The sequence below is a fragment of the Empidonax traillii genome, unplaced genomic scaffold (assembly GCF_003031625.1).
Source record: "Empidonax traillii isolate 1590-97213 ecotype Southwest subspecies unplaced genomic scaffold, ASM303162v1 scaffold832:size729604, whole genome shotgun sequence".
Classification (NCBI taxonomy): Eukaryota; Metazoa; Chordata; class Aves; order Passeriformes; family Tyrannidae; genus Empidonax; species Empidonax traillii.
In genome coordinates this window covers 178,039-195,740 of record NW_020956025.1, presented here as the reverse complement: position 1 = coordinate 195,740, position 17,702 = coordinate 178,039, and the positions used below count along the sequence as shown (strand labels likewise).

The following is a 17,702-nucleotide window of genomic DNA, read 5'->3' as shown; positions in this document are numbered from 1 at the left end:
TACTGTTTATCATCACCTGACATCAGCATTTTCCAGGCAAGCAGCCCACGACTGCTGGGAAGGTTCTGCAGATTCCAGCCAGAGGAGCAGGGCCTGCTGCTCCCACACTTCACTGAACACAAGGGATCAGGCTGGAATGTGTCTGGGGTGTCTCTGGTTCGGCCAGGAGGGATCTCCACCTGCTTCCAGACCTTGCAGGTCTGTTATAGCATGTGCCACCCCTCTGAGCTGATGGAGATCCACCCACTCCAGCCTCTGCTGGGCTGGTTCCCTGTGTCTGACTGACAGCTCTGAGCAGCACAGAGTGTGTCAGCCCTGGCTTTCACAACACTTGGTTACCAGGGACTCCTGGAAACAAGAGCCCATGGAATCCTTTTCCCTCTGCAGCCCATCTCTCCTGTTGTCAAAAACCAAATTACCTCTTCTCACAAAAAACTATCTCTTCCTGACCCACGCTCTTCCCTCATAAAAGCCACCCAAAAAATTTCTAGAGTGGGTCTTTGTACCTACTTTTTGTTTCCCCCCCCTTAAACATTTGCAGCCATCGAGCCCAACAAAGACTCAGGGTACTGAAAATGTTACAAAACAAGAGCAGACCACAGTGCCCATCCACCATGGTCTCAGTGGGAACACGCCCAGTGGAAAGAGATGTTGTGCAGGACGTGTTTTCTGAGGGAAGTGCCCCATTTCCATTAGCATGGACTCTGCCTTGGAACTGATGGTAAGGGGACAAGGTGGAAGCACCCAAGTCTGGGGAGAAGGAAGCAGAAGCTGCTCCCAAAAGCTTTGGGAAACACCACTAAGAAAGGAGTTAAATGCTTTCTTACCTTTCTGCCATAGAGACACTGATAAAAGATGACTCCCACTGACCAGACATCAACTTTATTTGAAATCTTTGGAGGTTCTTTCCCAACCACAAAACATTCTGGTGGCAAATACCTGATTAGAAGCAAGTGACAACAGGTTATGAGCAGCAGCTCCAAGCACTTTTCATTACTTATTTCAGAAAGGAAGGAACAAGCTTCTGTGATGAGATACTGGCTTGGGATTCAAAGGACCCCGTTTCATTCCTGTGCATCTCTGGCCAAGATCACCAAAGCCTGCTCTCCTTCTGGGAACAGTGATCCCAAGGACCTTCCAGACTACTGGTGTTCTGAGCTAGTAGCACACTCAGTTTCTTTTCACCAGAGCACGTAAAACAACTCCCATCTTCCTTTATCTGCAGAACTGCTATTTGTTGTTGAAAGGCCTTGGCCAACAATCCCACAATGGGAGAAGCACACAGCCAAAATACATATTTCTAGAAATGCAAGCCCAGATGCCACGTCCCAGTTAGAGACAACTCAGCCTCACTCAGGGTACAGGCAGTGTCGTTTTTAGGAACACAAGATGCCTCAGCAAATGTTCTGGGCAGCCGCTGCCTGTGGTGACAGCTTGGGGGACATCTAAGAGTCCCCCTCAGTGGCACTCACCGAGGGGCTGCTCTCAGCCACTGACACTTGGCACTGAGGATAAAGGAGTGCTGAAAACATCTTTCACATGACACTCAGGTGAAGTCCTGGCTATAGACAAGCACTGTGAGGTTTTTATTTTTTTTTCCACCTTATTTCAGGGGAATAACTTCCCATCTCCCTGATGTACCTGACTTCCCAAATAGGTGTAGTATTCTCCTTGTCCTCGTTTAGGCTGTGAGACAGAGCCACTCTGGACTGCGAAAGAGCAGCCAAGCCCCACTCCAGAGCTCTCAATCTCAGCAGCATATGCAGCTTTTCACCAGCCCTTTGGATCCGAGCTGGTTTTTGAACGCTAACCCACTGAACAGTGAAAAGCTGCCAACCTCGAAAAGGAGCTGTGTGACAACAAGAGCAGTTTCCAGGGTCTCAAACCTCCAGTGTCTCAAGCTGTCACAGCCAATGGCAGCACACACAGAGCTGACACAGATCCAAAGCTGTTTATAAACCGTTCTTGATCTTAACTTGCAAGTGCCCCAGGCGACGCTTACCAGTAAGTACCAGCCCCCTGCGATGTCAGTTCCATGCCATCAACAGAGTTGTAGCTGTCATCATCCATGATTTTGGAAAGTCCAAAATCTGTGATTTTTATCTCTCCACATGCAGTACCATTGACTAGAAGAATGTTACCTAGAGAGAGGACACGAACAGCCTTTAGGTTACACATTCAGCAAGGAAACAAGAAGAATAAAATGGCATTGAATTCTGGCTGCAGCAGCCTGGGGTAGATTTTTAACTCTCAAAACCCCAAGCTCCAGAGACAACTCTGCTCCCACCCAAGTGCTAGAACTGATCTGCCCATCCTTGAATGACCCAGTGGCCTGATATTACTTGAAGCCTCCAGATCCTGAGCCCTATTAACCAGTGGGCTTGATGCCCAGGCTGTTCTGACCCCTCCCAAAGGTCCTGTTGGAAGGGCAGGTCAAAAAGGAGGATTAAGGAGAGAAGTACACACACAGTTCTGACTCATCCTGCCCAGAAGTTCTGACTTGCCCTGGCCTCTCAACAAGCCAGAAACTCTCTCCTTCCTGGCAGCGCTCCCCAGTGACCTCCTAAGCTCAAAAAGGACAATTACTGCTTAAGCAAGAGTCTCTCACAAATCCATCAAGGATCAAGGAGTCAGATCATCAGTGTTTTTCTGCAAGCCTCCAGTGAAGCAGCAGAGCTGTGCGTGGTGGCAGTGGATGAATCACAGCTTTGCACAGCTGCAGGCACAGCTCAGAACGAGCAGGGGAGGGAGAGGGGTCAGGAGAACCAGTGCAACAGCACCACCTCCTGTACACATTCCTCGTGCTGATGCAACAAACCACATCACTCAGCAGTTACACAACGCTGATGAAGTGCCACCAGCACAGGGAGACGAGCCAGGGATAAGCGCCCAAAGAGATGGATGAATTTTTACTGGGCTAGCAAAAAAAAAAAAAAGTCATGTCACCAATACACACTGCCCTGAACAGAGCATTTCCATCTCTCCCCCTCCCCAGGGATTCTGCCCAGTGGTGAAGGAAAATCTACAACAAGTATGTGGGGAGGATCTTCTCCGTGGCTGATGTCACTGAATGAATTCAGAGGCACACCTGAGCAGTCTCACGGTGTGTCCTCAGCTTTGGGAGCTGCCCCACGACACAAAATACTGACTATTTTCCGTATCAACTCCTGCCATCAGATTTTCAGCCAGACGATTACCAAAAGAATAAGCTAGAAGAATGGGAACACGAAGCACACTGGTAATTGTGGGAACCTTTCTGAAGCAACAACAGAAGCTCTCAACAGCAGAACACAAGCAGGACATTAAGAAAACAAACACAGACACTCGGTGGTTCAAGGGCTCGTTCTGGACAAGGAGGCTCCTTTTTCTGGAATGTTACACTTCCTTGTTTTATGTTGCAATTCTGGGAGACAATACCCTTTCCACTGCATGTTCTGTGCATTTTTCTCCTTGCAAGCTGGTTTTCCCAGACAGCCCTGTCTCCGTTTGTCTCCAAAGGAAGCTCCCCCATGTTACCTGCAACCCATTACCTGGTGTTACATCCTGAGGCACCTCAGCACAGCATACCTGGTTTAAGGTCATAGTGTATGATGGGAGGTTTGATTTCATTTAGGTATTTTAAAGCATTCACAATCTGCATGATAATGGATCGTGCTTCCTTCTCTGACATGAGCTTGTGCTGCTTCAGGTAGAAGTCCAGATCATTCCCCTCACAGTATTCTAACACTGTACAAAACCTGAAAGCAAAACAGCAGTTGTTGTGATTGAGGCACCTGACAGAAACCAGAACACTTTGTTATTGCTTGTCTGTAACTCACCTATTTGGTCAATACATTAAATTAAGAGTCTGCCAGCCTATTAATTCTTTTCTAAAAATAAGCTCCCAGGAGCACAGGCTCAACAGTACAAAGGTCAGAGATGCCCCATGAAAGGCCCAGAAGCTAAAAGCTGTATTACCTGGGGTGTTTGCCCAGGCCAAAAAATAGGATTTACCACATCTGACATAACACAACACGCTGGTTTGGGAGCTGGACTCTCTAAAAAAACCAGTGCATGTTGAAAGTACACCTCTGCAGCACAGTCTGACATTGGTGGGGACATTCTCTGGAATCTTCTGGGAAGTTTTAAACACTTTGCCTGCAGTGAATAGGCCAAAGCAAGGGGAGGGACAACACAACTCACGAGTCAGTATCCAGCGAGAAGTAGTCGTAGAGTTTAACTATTCGAGGATGATCCAGTTCTTTGTGAATTCTGTACTCTCTACACGCATGTCTGAAAGCAGCAAAGTCTGGGCATTAGTCATACAAGTGACTTCATCCTTAGTTCTGCAGATAGAGAACCCAGACACACCACCCAGCATCAGCTTCCATCGAACCCATCGCGCTCCTCGGCCTCAGAACAGGCCAGGGAAGGAGGAGCTGCACAGATCAGCTCTTGGGAACCACAAACCCCCCCCAGTGCTGCTCCAGGGCTGGCAGTGCTACAAAATAACTCCCCTTGATTAATGGGACCGCTTGCCAAAATAGAATAACCTCATAAATCCTTAAGGGATCCGAGATAGCTGAATGCAAAAATCAGCAAGTTCTAGAAAAACCCCACGATGCTCAACAGCCCCAACTTCCAGGTTTCAAATTCAGCTTTGTCTGTCCCAGGGACTTGCTGGGGATTTAAGATCACAGCTTTATCTTGGAAAGTCTAAGGAGAAGGCTTGGCTGCCACTCTGGAGAGCTTATCTAACCCATGGCATTAGGGAGCAAGAGCTACCAACAGCAAAAGCCTTCCAGTAAAGAATTTCCTCCTAATATCCAATCCAAACCTTCTCTCCTCCAGTGTGAAGCCATTTCAAAGCACTGGTGCTTTGAAACCTGGTGCCAGAGGGCTTATACAAAACTCTGTATGTGTGTGTGTGTGTGCACACATTTATAACATTTTTACCTGACCATAACTTTTGCAAGTAGCTACTGAGCTTTTGAAATGTGGCAAACACAGGAAAAAATTGGCAGACATCACATACATAACCAAATGAAGGAGTTTGGAACCACGGCTGGCTGCTTTACAGGCCCACTTACTTGTGATAGTTTTCTTTCTTCTCATCTCTCCAGTTTTTATTTAACTGGTGTATTTTCACAGCTACGTATCTCTGCTCTGTTAAATCAAATGCCTGCAGAGAGAGAAGCTGAGGATCAGTTGGAATCCCAGCTTCAAGTTAACACTGCAAAAGCAGACAAGCTCTAACAAACCAATATCCCCCACACCCAGGAAATCAGCATTACGACACAGTGAGGGGAAAAAGCAAACCCACATTTTGAGGTAATTAGTTTCACTAATGAAACCAAGCAACCCTGAAAACAATTGAATATTCTGTGCTTTGATCTGACCTTCCCCATGGAATCTAACTCACGCTGCATTTACTCTGACATTTTACCACCAGAGCTACAAAGGGACCAGAAAGGCCAAATTAGGAAAATTAGACAGTTATTATATTGGGAAAGACTCAGCCATTATGCCCCCAAGCCCCCAGCTCATTTTCTACACTTGGTTAAAAAAAACCAAACCCAAAATACAGAGGACTTTTCAGTACTTTGTTTCACACTGGTAGCTCAGCTCTCCAACTTGGAGCAAAATGTTTCAGCATACACAGAAGCTGGAGAATTCAATAGCAGAGCTGTGTGATCTTGTGCTGCATTTTCCCCTCCACTTTTTTTACTATTTTAAACAGTCCTTAAAGAATGGGCCTGTGGAATTGTGCTCTCGGAAAAACGCAGATATCTTTTACCTTGTCTGAGAGCAGCAACACCTAATAATTCACAGGCCAGGGCAAAATGCTATTGTAAGCAAACAAGGATACTCTGTGTTCATCTCAAAAGTTGACTACTTAATTCCTAGTGCTGAATGGATTGGCCAAGACCCCGGAGAAGAAGGGCCAAGCGTGTCTTCCTTTTAATAACACAGTTATAACTCTTAAGAGCAGTCAGGTATGAAGCATTTCATACCCTCCTGCTTTCATCTGTGGAGCCAAAACTTCCTGCTTAGTCAGCAAAGCCTCCAAAGAACATCTCAGAGAAGTCAGACACAGCTTACACTCTCTTTTTTCCCCACCTGAGCTGTCTGGTACTCTTAGTTTAGGTACCTCTTGCTGCACTGCATCAAAATAATAAAGCACTGTGAAGCTTCCAATATTTGCATTGGCATAATCATTTTCATCCCAGCCAAATTCAACATGAATTCAAGACTACTGAGAGCAGAGGGGGAATACTGAGGACTGGAAGGGCTCTAAGCACAACAGTCAAAGAGCAAGCACTGAAGTATCCCAGGTCTTGGCTGTCAGGAGTGCTGACACACAAGGAATCCTCAGTTCTAAGGAAGTCCCAAAACTACACGCTCGAACACACACCCAGTCTGCTACTTCAGAGTGCAAAATGAAGGCACAAGAAACAAAGCCTTTCTACCCCCAGGAAATGCAGGCTGTGCTCTTATCCCTGGAGCTATTTTCTCATCTTTGCAGAGACGTTCAGACTTGCTGTGCCATCTCAGTAAGGCTGAGGCACTGCAGGTGTTTGTGTGCAGCACTTGGGAGAAACAACTGGTTTGCTTCTCTGTCCTGACAAAACTCGGAAGACTCGGTGCCACATTTTCTTGACACGTTGTTTGCAGGAAATTTGACCTCTGAGGACAAGGGCAGCACCTGGAAAATCTCAACTCTGCTGCCCAATGCGAGCCAGATGCACCGTGAGCTTTGTCCTCCCTTCTTCCCTCCACAACCACACACAGAATTGAGAGAACAAGTGGAAAAATTCTGCTTCCTACAGTATTTCCCCGCACATTCAGATTCCACCACAGATTGCCACTTCAAATTTACCTTATATACTTCACTGAAGCCACCTCTACCCAGAAGATGTAGCAACAAGTATCTATCATTTAGCGTCGGATGATCTTTAAATCTGGTGAGAAAGACACGGTTTGAGAACACTGACAGAAATAAATCACAGCTGAGAAAAAAACATTCTCACTCTCAGACGGAAAACTATTAAAATTGTGTTAATGACTGACAGATTTGATACTATTTTATCACTTTGCACTGATAAAACACTATATAATGGTACCTTGATGTACTTGGAAACCTTCAAGTTATATCACTGTGCCACCCCCCAATCAAGTGACTGTTCAGTTGTAACATCAAATTAAAAAAAGATTGCCAAGAGAACAAATAAAAATTGCTTTAAGTTCTTATCCCTGACTCCCATGTGCTTACTGTGAATTATCTTCATTGTGTATCCTTTTCAATTCCCTGATGTGTAGATTCCTAACCCTCTCTAGCCGTTCCAGCTCCGCCTGGATCTCTGCTTCTTCCTGCTCAAGGGAAAACCGAGAGGAAAACACAACACTGTGTGAGGTACTGCAGGTAGCACTTGGAAAAATAAATGTAATTCCACTTCCAAAGAGGTTACTGGCAAAAAAACACACTTGTCTGGGGGATGAGAGAGATGGTCAGAGTCAATTAAGAGTCAGGTGGAAGGTGACAGGAATGAAAACTGACTGGGCAGTTCTGTTCACACCTACACAGACAGGAGCTCACATCTCCTTATTTTTCATATTTTAACATTTTCTGTAATTAAAAGCCTTGTTCTCTGGTCCTGCTCCTCCTTTAAGTGCTGTGCAGCTGTTTCTGTAGGAATTTCAATTCTGCTGGGACAAGAGAAAGAGGACAGCCCTCAGAAGTAAGGGCAGGGATGTCATGATGCCACGTGGAGATGGGGGCAGTATCCAGACAGGATGGGAAATGTGAGAGAACAACACTGTGTGTCCTATTAGTGGTAAGTGCCAGAACAGGTCAGAATGTTCCTCAGTGCCATGGGGAAGTTGTGACAACTGTTTATCCAGCGGGAAGTTCAGGTGCCCTCAAACATGACAGGAGAATTCCCATCCCTGTGGCCAGGGCTGCAAACCTCAATGAAAACATGCCCCTTGAGCAGAATGGTTTGTGTGTGTGACTCAAGGGACATCGTCACCCATCTGTCTTGTGACTCTGCTCCTTCCCTTTCCAACTTGTTCTATTTTTAGACATAAAGAACGAGCCAGTTTCCAAAAGTGGAGAAGGGTAAGCTCAGACAATGCCACGATCCCAGCAAATTACTTCATTTCCCATTGAGGTTCCATTTCCAAATGGATTCCTCCATTCCAGGCTGGCAGTGCCACATGGCAGCAGAGGTGGACCTGCAGTTAAACCCCCTGGAGCCATGTGGAAGCTGTGGAGCCAGCATTCCCCTGCCCAGATCACTTCCCTTTGTTCACAGGTCAGTAAAGCACAGTGGGCACAGTGCCAGCAGATTCCACGTGTGCAGGAACTTTCCCCTCCCACTGAAAATACCAAGGAGTACAGAGGCATTAATGAGGCTTTGAATGCAACCTGTGTGTCAAGGTTAGAGGAAAAGAACTACATGTAGAGCTCAGGCACCACCTGAGAAAAGAAGGGGCACATTTGCCCACTTCCTCTTTGTTTCATTTGGAAAAGAAAACTCCCTGGCCTTAGCAGAGATCACACCTAACCAGGAAATGGCAGAAGACGGTTTTTTTTTCTTCTTCAGAATTTCATCTGTTGGGAGTGTCCCAGAAAACTTATTTATAGGTCACTGCAATCACTTTCAAGGTAACCAACAGCTTATCTAAATATAACCTCAGCTGCAGGTACAGTTCCTGCTGAAGCCAAGGCATTTGAGAACAAATGGGCATTGCAGCTGCCTAAACAGGGCTGGTTTGCAACAGCCCAAGGGATTTTATTGGACTGATAACGCTGGTTTACTCAGTATTGCAAAGAATTGGAAAAGCTGCATTTTGTTGTTGTGTTCTCCTGATTTTCTTCCCTTGGGCCATTCCTTCCTGTTCCCCCACGTTCAGAGCTCAGCACCAGGCAGGTCACAGTGACAGATGTATCAAAAGAGTGGAACTCTCTGCATGAAATCCTTACTGTAAGGACGCAGAAATCTATTTACTGAAGCAAAGAACATCTTTCCCGAATACCACTGCCCTGGAAAAAAAATTATTACAATATCCTGGCTGTCCCTTTCAAGCAACAACAAAAAACCCTCACTTATCAAAGAAAGAGTAGTGACCTCTACAGAGAAATGCTCTTGTTCACAGAACACTGCATCAAAAAGCCTTTGCTGCAGTCAGTTCTTACCTTTTTAAGATGACCTAGTCTGAGTTTGAAGATTTCTTCCTGTTCATGATACTCTGCTAATGTTAACCTGCACAAAGGAGAAAGATCCAACGCATTAGTCTTCAACAAAATGAACAGCCTGTGGAACACACATCCCCAGTGGAAGTGATAAATACAGAGAGTAAATCAACAGCCGGCACAAAATTCCATGATACTATTCTATAGCCCATGTAGGACAGAGGCAAAGCTCAGCCTTCCACTAAACCAGTGACAGACCCCATCACTTGTGAAATTCAGTGACATGCTGAGCTCTTCAAGGTTAGAAAGTGAATCAGTACATTAATTGTCTCATTACTACCAACAAGGAGTTTGGTAAAAGCACCCCATGTGAACACAGAGCTACGAAGCCCATATCAACTGTGTCTATTTACTCTGTAAACAAGCTCTGCATGTGACAGGGTATAAATATCTTTTTTTTTTGAACCTAAACTGAGTTCAAAGCACATCCCAGGAGGATTCTGCAACAGCACTTGTGCTCTGCACAGTACTCCACACACAGCATCAGCACCACAACTAAATTCAAGAGGGGGCCAAGTCCTTCCTCTGTGCTGGGGGGACCTTGATCAGTAAACTGAGAGGAGAGAATATTCAGCTGATGAAGCACCTTGAAATGCCCCAACTTCCCCCCTCTGTTGATAATGCAGAGGGTCCACACAGTCGAAACCACGTGGAAAGCATCGTTAGCTGACGAATTTAATGCAAAACTCACAAGCCAAGTTCCCTTTGAAAGAACCTTGACCATAAGGAGCTGCTTATTACAAATTAAAGATATGTGTAAAACACAGGCAGTACTGTAAACGTTCACATGTTGACCCATTTCTTATAAAAGTGTGCTGAGGGCCAAGGAGTTGGACTGGATGATTCTTGTGGGTCCCCTCCAACTGAGGATATTATCTGATTATAATTCACACACCACACACCCTCCCCCTGACAGCCTGGATTTTAATCAGGTTCAGCCAATCTAAAAGACCATCCCAAAAGTTTAGGTCTTTCCACGATTCTCTGGTTGCTGTTGCTGTATAAGGAATAAAAAGACAATTGAATAAACCAGCAACAGGCTTTGCACATATTCTTGTGCACAAAATGCTAAACAGCACCAGTCTCCTCATTAAGGCAGAGATGTAATTAGTACCACCAGATGTAATGAGCACCACCAGGCCAACACTGCCCAAAATAGCTGCCTGTTACAGCAACCATTACAAAAATCACGGGGGCTCTGAGACAAACACTGCCCTGTTTCACACAAGCAGGCTGAAAATACCCCACCTCTAGTCCAGCTTTAGGCTGCCCAAGCTGCCCTAATGAATCTCAGACAAGCCCAGCAGATTATTCTTCCTGAATAAAAATCCTTTTCTCATTCACAGCTAGAAACTCATTTCGGGACAGCACATGTTTAGATTTGCATCACAGGACCTTCCTCTCCTTTTTAAGGCACAGCAACAGCCATGAACCAAAGAGGGACCAAAAAAAAAAAAACCATAAAGGAATTTTGGCTGTCTGCTTCTCATTCAGCTTTTAGAACCATTTATATTTAAATTGCCCAAAAGTCAGCCTCTACGTAAGAGTTTCACAACAAAAAGCCTCCCCCAAAAAGTTAGAAAATTTGGTTTCTGGTACACAATAGTCCAACAAATGCACTCATGGGGTAACTAATGATTAAGCAAGTAGTCAGTCAGTCCAGTTGCTACAGCTGACTTGCAAAAATGATGTTTTCATAAGCTACAACACTCCACATGAACCACATCCATACCCTGGCAAGCAGTTTTTAATCAAGGACACCGCAAGAAGCTCTTCTCAGCCACAACTATAAAATCTTAAAATGATAAAACCCTAAAGGGAAGAATGATAAACCAGCAAGAAACAGAGAAAAAGACCTGGTAGCACAAAAGGCTTCTCAGCAGAGTCTGGTAAAGGTGGGTGATGTCACAACCTCACAGCACAGGCAGAAGCTCACTCAGTGTCTCAGACATGACAATTCACACCAAGACCTGTCCTGCCACATCTCCAGAACAATCCACACCGCAGCTGCACCAATCTGCTGGGGAAAAACATCCCCACAAACACGGGGAAAGCTCATCCCACCCTTCAGAAGTGAAAGTTTACCACAGTGAACAGCAACACCTCCAAATATCCCTGAGCTGCCATTTTGCTGGCTTCTCCCACCTCAGCCCTTCCAGTGCAGAAGGACAGCTTTCAAGTTTTATTTAGTTCTTTTCAGGCTCACTTGGCCAGAAGGAGGGGTAAATTACCCTAATCAAGTTATTTCTTTGCCTCCCACCTGATCTGCAGGCACCTGGATGCTACTGAGGGCACCCTGAACATCAGGACTCACCCAGTGCCACCTCTGCTGTGACTGCACAAAGCAGTGGGAGCTGTTGCTTCACATGCCCTTTTAAAGATCAAGGCCAAGAATTCAAAGGGCTTCAGGAGCTTTGAGGTCAAATCAAGCCCAGGAGATTTAACAGCGCAAAATGAAAAGTGTCACTGAGAGTTATGGTATTGCAGACAGCAAGGAAATGAGCTCTGTAAAGGGAACTGATGGAAGGTAGGGGTAAGTCTGTGACTAATGTATTTCCAACTCATAAAATCTTGCAAAAAGTAATGTTTTAAATTTCTTCTGAGAGCCAGCTTTACTCTCTAAGAATATCAAGACTCTTGAAACATCAGTAACTTCAAAAGAGGTAGGAAAAAAAAAAACCTGTAAGAAGAAAGAGAAGCACTTCCACTACCTTTCCATTTCCCCAACTCAGGTATGTGTCAAACACTGCTCTGTCTCTATAGAGGGTATCTTATTTCTTCAGCATCCCAAATTCATTGTTTAAAAATTCAAACTCAGAGTTTTCCCCAGAAAGTCCACAGAAATCAAGGCTACTCAAGGTGTATAATTTTGTTTTCCTTAAAAAAAAAATCCACCACGTGTCCTACCCTGATACTGAAATTAGTTCTGAATTTGCAAACACTGAAGTCAGACCCCACTTTCCAAATGCTGAAAAAGTTCCTGCATTCAAAAGAAATAAAGTTAAGCTCATACAAAGTCTGGACCCAGCAGTGATCCTTGTTTTACTCCAATGAAAACCATTCAGAACTGCAGCCAGATGTTGCCGAGTGCCAGGCTAATTCCACAATACTCATTTGTGCATGGAGCGAAGCCTGGAGGCCAAGGGCAAGATTCCATTTTCCCAGGAGATATTCCATGCTCCATAACCAAAGCTTGTGGCTTTTGCAAGTGCCCCCCCCCCCCCAAGAAGAAGGCCCTAGAACCACCTACGTTTCATTTTCTGCCCCGTTGGTCTTGTTCTTGCGCTGCTTCTGCTCGTTGCTGGCAGGGGGGGTCTGTCCCATGGCCGGGGGCTTCCTCTTTGCCAACATTTTTCGTTGCCTTTCTATTTCTTCCCGCTGGGAATTTATCCTTTCCTGTTGCCTGGAAAGCAGAGAGTAGAAAAACAAAAAAAAAAGAAAAGGGAAAATCATGAAGGGTGTGTGCATCTGGTTGTCTTGGGCATCTGCTCTCACCAGATCGCAGCGCTGAATTTCAAACGGGTTGTAGATTAGTAACTAAATATTTTTGGACAGAAAAAGGGGGATGTGCCAAACACGATGAGTCAGATTTTTTTTTTTTTTTAAAAGGTATTTTTTTTTTTACATAAAAGGGGATTCTTTTCCTGGCTCGCAGAAACCTTGCAGTAAGTGAAAGGTTTTATTCATGCAGAGGATATCCAAACCCAAGGAGCCGCTACCCTCACGGAAACCCAGGATCCACGGTGAGGCACTAACTTTCCACACACTTTTTCCTAGAAGTCTCTGTTCTGAACTTCAGATTTTCCTGTTAAAACTAGTCCTGAAGTCTGGTGCTGTTCTGACAAAGTATCTTTATACTTCAAAGGTACAGTTAAACTACCCCAAGTTCTCTAAAATGTAACCAACTCCAGTCCTGATTTCACTAAGGAACAGCCTCTCTCCTCCAAGATAAAAAGACTATCTGGGAAGATTTTGCAGTGATAAAAGCACTCTTGAAATTTCAAGTCTAAATGACTTAGGCATTTACATACTTAATTCCCTTTTAAAAAGACACTGCAGGTAAGTATTCCAAAAGTATTTCCTCCATGTCTTACAGCACAAACTAAGCAAGAATTATAAAGTCCTTAATCCGTGCCTAACAAGAGCTGCACCTCCCTATCAGACTACAGAGAAGTGGTGTGATTTTAAAGGATCACACACAGCTCTCTCTAATGCAATTAATTTGCCAAGTCCTACTTAAAGGTCTAGGCCAGGTGGGAATTGACTGGATATTTCCATTAACATCCTGCATAAAAGGGTCTCTGATCTTCATTTCCAGTTTCCTGCAGCCCCTTTGATCACTGTTACCAGAAGGCAGAAAAAGTTAAATAGTATGGATTTTCTCTTTTAAGCTTCTCTACTTTCTACTTTCAAGAAAAAAAAAAAAAAAAAGGCAAGCTAATTAGCCTTGCCTGACTAATGTATGCAAGTATGCAAATCAAACTGATTGACTCACAATATATATGTGAGATTTTGGTCCACCCTTCCACCCTAAGCACAGCAATCAACAGGGTTGGAAAAGATCTCTGAGATCATCGAGTCCAACCTTTGACCCAACACACCACCTTGCTGGTGGCCACACCCAATCTCTTCTTAAACACTTCGAGGGATGGTGACTCCACCACCCTCCTGGACAGCCCATTCCAGTGCCCAATCACTCTCTCTCTGTAAAGATCTTCTTCCTCATGTCCAACCCAAACCTCCCCTGCTGGCCTGGGAGAAGAGACCGACCCCCACTCGGCTACACCCTCTTGTCAGGGAGTTGTAGAGAGTGGGTGCACTGAGGATTCCCAACAGGGCTTTCCAACCCACTCAAACCACTTCAATTCCAGTTCAAGTCTCTGGAGTTTTCAGTGCAAATGCATCTCCCCCTTCAGTGCGAAATTCATTCCCCACTGTCAGTCGTTCCTGTCTGATCCTTCCGTGCACCACTCACACCATTCTCACGCTCCGACAAGCAAGGCATCACACACACACAACTGCTTGGTTTTGACTTTTCTGCCTGTGAAGTTAAAGAAAGTCCTGCTTGTCCTCACTTGATGAGGTTCTGGAAGGCGTAGCCGTCCGTCCACTGCTCGGTGAAGGACGCGCCGTGCCGCACTGTGGTGAAGTGCCCCAGCCTCAGCCTGTCCTGCATGCTCTTATCTCTGCAGGCCATCTTCTCCTGCTTGGACTGCAAACAGAAACACAGCACATGTGAAAATACAAGCCACGAATTAGCACCCGAAGAGCTGTGCTGGGGTTTTAAGTTGCCACCAATTCTCAGCGCTTTCCATCGTTTCGGTTCTGCTGATCTGGAATCCAGATGATCACCGAGCAGGTTACTGCTGGTGCTTCACAGGGGTCTGACAAGTATTTGTTCACCTCCTTCCTGATATTTCAGCCTCACTTTTCCCTCCTGATTATTCCCTGGGCAGCTCACCCATCCTGTGATCAGCTGAAATCAGTCTGGCAGCAGGATTAAAACTGCCCCTTTGTGCCAGTAGCTTAGCTAGACTGCAGCTTTATTGCAGGTTATTGACTCAATCAGGTGATGAAGGAAGAAAATACACCTTGGATCACTTAAGAGCAAGATACAGTGATCAGCCAGCTCAGTCCTAGACTTGTACCATGCCCAGACGTGACACAACCTCATTTAGGTCACCAACATGCATAAACAGTGGTGGTGGTGTCTGTCTCAGAGTGTTTTGGTGGTGTCTGTCCCAGAGTGTTTCTGGTTAAGTAAGAACAAAATTTCCAATGTCTGAGACAAGAACAGCCAAGTTTTCAGTGAGACAGGATTAAAGATGAACCTGGGAAGCTCCTCACTGGAGCCTGAAAGCCAGGCCTACTTAACACCTCGCCCAGAGTCACAAATCCTCCCAGAGAGGGGAGCCCCAGCCAGCCAAGAACAATCAGCTCTGTGACAAAAGCTACTCAAACAGACTGCACGTACCAGCCAGCACCGGGTGGTTTTGCCCACCCAGTGCCCACAAACAATAGGTGTAATTGGCCACCAGGTGAAAGAGCAATCAAACCCCCACACTGTTTAAAAGCCACCAGGAAAGCTGGAAACCTTTCAGCACTGAGCAGGCTGGACACTGGTAAACAGCAGCCTGGCACTGGCCCCGCCGTCTTTAACGTGTTGTTTTCAGTGTTACACAAAGAAATGATCTCCAGCTTTGCCCCCTGAAAGGAGGAAAGGTCTAAATCACCTGCCCACGTCACAGAGCAGATCTGCAGTCCCACTGCACAAGGGGACACTGCTCTGGCATTGCCAGAGCTGCACAGGGTTGCTTTTCAAGTGCATGAGTCTCCACATCAAGCGCTGCCTGAATTCTGGTTGTCTTTTATCACTACAGCAAGAGGAGCAGGTTTTTACTGTTCAGATGTTTTCAGGGATGTGAACTGTGCCTGCAGAGATGTCCCCTGCTCACCTTTTCTATAAGAAGCTTCTTGCTCATCGTTACACATCGATTCAACCGCTCCTTGTACTTCTCCAGCATCTTCTGCTGCTCGTCAATCTGCCTTCTCAAATCACAGTTGGCCTAAAAGTGAACACAGAGAACAAAGCCTGTGACTTTGAACCGCTGAGAAGAGCCAAACTAAGCATCACCTAGGTAGAAGTTTCTCCAGTTAGCCCTAGGGATCAGATTAAAGTCAGCAAATCAGCAGGATAAGAAAAAAGGAACAGGTTCCCTCTTAGCAAAACATCCAGGAGACAAATTTTTAACTCACTCACATCTTAACACCCCTCTGGAACAGGGAAGTTCTGTCATCCTGGTTTACATGCAAGGAACTGAGGTACAAACAGACTAACACAAGGAAAAGGATTTTTTTTTTTAAATTTTTAAAAACATTTAAGACCTTAAATGTTAATAATTATTATTATTAGCCCCAGCTACCAAGTCTCAAAATAGCTTAGTCATTCCTGGGCTATCCTTCCTCTTCAGGCACAATACTGGCAGAGGAAAAGGATGGGGGAACTCCCTTTGCACTTTCAGTTAAATTCTTGTTTGAATCACTATCCACCAGCCCTGGCTTCTGATAAACAGTGAATGGTAAAAATAATAATAATACTAATGATTAAAAAAAAAAAAAATCTACTTCCTGCTTCACAGATTATTTTCTTTCAGGTGCTGAGACCAGACACACACACATAGAGCCTTCCCTCTACTCCCTTTAATGTGCTTTCTGATGCTTTTCAACACTTCACAAGAGCTGCCTCTCCAGCTGATGAAAGGCACATCAATTAGAACTTCTCCATTAAGACAAGACACCTTGATTTAAAGGTATTTATCTTTTACTGAAGAATATCAATGGGCTAAGAGCTTTATTTAGTCTTTTGGTTTGACCAAAACACGTTCTCCTCATCACTGACTCTCATGAATGAGCACTTCAGAGCACAACTTCTCAGCTACTGCACATGCTGCTACACAAAAGCCACAGTCACTGCTAGTGGATTCAAGCAGGCAGGCCCAAACCCAGGCTCTACAAACCAGACAATTATCCTGCATTTGGATCTGTTTTACCTTGCAAGTGTTGGTTCTCCAGCTGGTGTACAAAACCCTGCTCTGCAGCCTGGCTGCCACAAGCATTCCAGGTAGCTTTAAATAGCAGCTTTTAGAAGAGTTGTCCCACTTTAAATACTTACTCTTAATAAGTCATCTATCCTCCCCTCCTTCTTCTCCAAGTCAGAGTTCTTACTGTTTTCTAGTGCAGATATTTTTTCCATTGTGAGGTCGGACTGTAGGGAAAAAATCACCATAAACCACGTTGAAGACAAACAGGGAATGTTTCAGATAGTCAGCACATTAACATCCCAGTGGAACCCCCTCTGGTCTAAAAAGGACGGATCCCCTGCATCCTTGCAGTCAGGGGAAGAATTTTCTCCATTATTCACCTTGTTATTGCATGGGAGGCTCCTCCAGCACAGGAGGGGCACTCAGCCAGCACGGAGCTGCTCTGGCTAACTCTGAACAAGCTACAGCATCCCGTGTCCTGCAAATTTTAGCTTTATACTTGAGCTCTGCCCACTCCTTGGTGGCCTCTGTGCAGGAAAGCTTGTACAGGGAAAATAAAAACCCACCAAATCCCAGCCCTCAGCTGGAATATCAAAGTTTATGAGACCTCTGACGGGCACAGACAACCACTTGCAGACAAAGACAACACCTGTGGGTTCTAAAGTGGTCTTGACAGAAAACACAAGCCTTCATTTTAAAACACTCAAAACAGATGGACAGCAGGAATACTGAGCACAAGCTTTTGTTTCTGACAAATTGTTGTATTAGTGCCCACTGGGGACAGGAGCTTTACAGTTCTTGAGTGAAACCTGTGTGGAAAGTTTTATGGGGTGCAGCACATCTCAAATACCTTCACCAGAGAAGTGGAACTTATACCCAGCAACAGCAGGCATACACTATATTCTTTGAGTATTCCAAACTCAGCA

The 17,702-nt window shown here is 45.2% G+C and overlaps 1 protein-coding gene across 4 annotated transcripts in view; it reads right to left on the bottom strand.

Annotated features, from left to right (window-relative positions):
- TLK2 (tousled like kinase 2) overlaps positions 1 to 17,702 on the bottom strand; it is a 41,902-nt gene that overhangs the window by 3,273 nt on the left and 20,927 nt on the right. For all 4 annotated transcript variants that reach the window (XM_027902023.1, XM_027902024.1, XM_027902025.1 and 1 more), the window contains 12 exons: positions 16,908 to 17,000; positions 15,691 to 15,801; positions 14,311 to 14,447; positions 12,486 to 12,638; positions 9,179 to 9,245; positions 7,253 to 7,350; positions 6,860 to 6,941; positions 5,070 to 5,161; positions 4,183 to 4,272; positions 3,568 to 3,737; positions 2,003 to 2,141; positions 828 to 939 (listed from right to left, as the gene is read on the bottom strand). In XM_027902023.1, the coding sequence (XP_027757824.1) occupies positions 828 to 939; positions 2,003 to 2,141; positions 3,568 to 3,737; positions 4,183 to 4,272; positions 5,070 to 5,161; positions 6,860 to 6,941; positions 7,253 to 7,350; positions 9,179 to 9,245; positions 12,486 to 12,638; positions 14,311 to 14,447; positions 15,691 to 15,801; positions 16,908 to 17,000 (1,344 nt within the window). The remainder of the gene's footprint in view (positions 1 to 827; positions 940 to 2,002; positions 2,142 to 3,567; positions 3,738 to 4,182; positions 4,273 to 5,069; positions 5,162 to 6,859; positions 6,942 to 7,252; positions 7,351 to 9,178; positions 9,246 to 12,485; positions 12,639 to 14,310; positions 14,448 to 15,690; positions 15,802 to 16,907; positions 17,001 to 17,702) is intronic.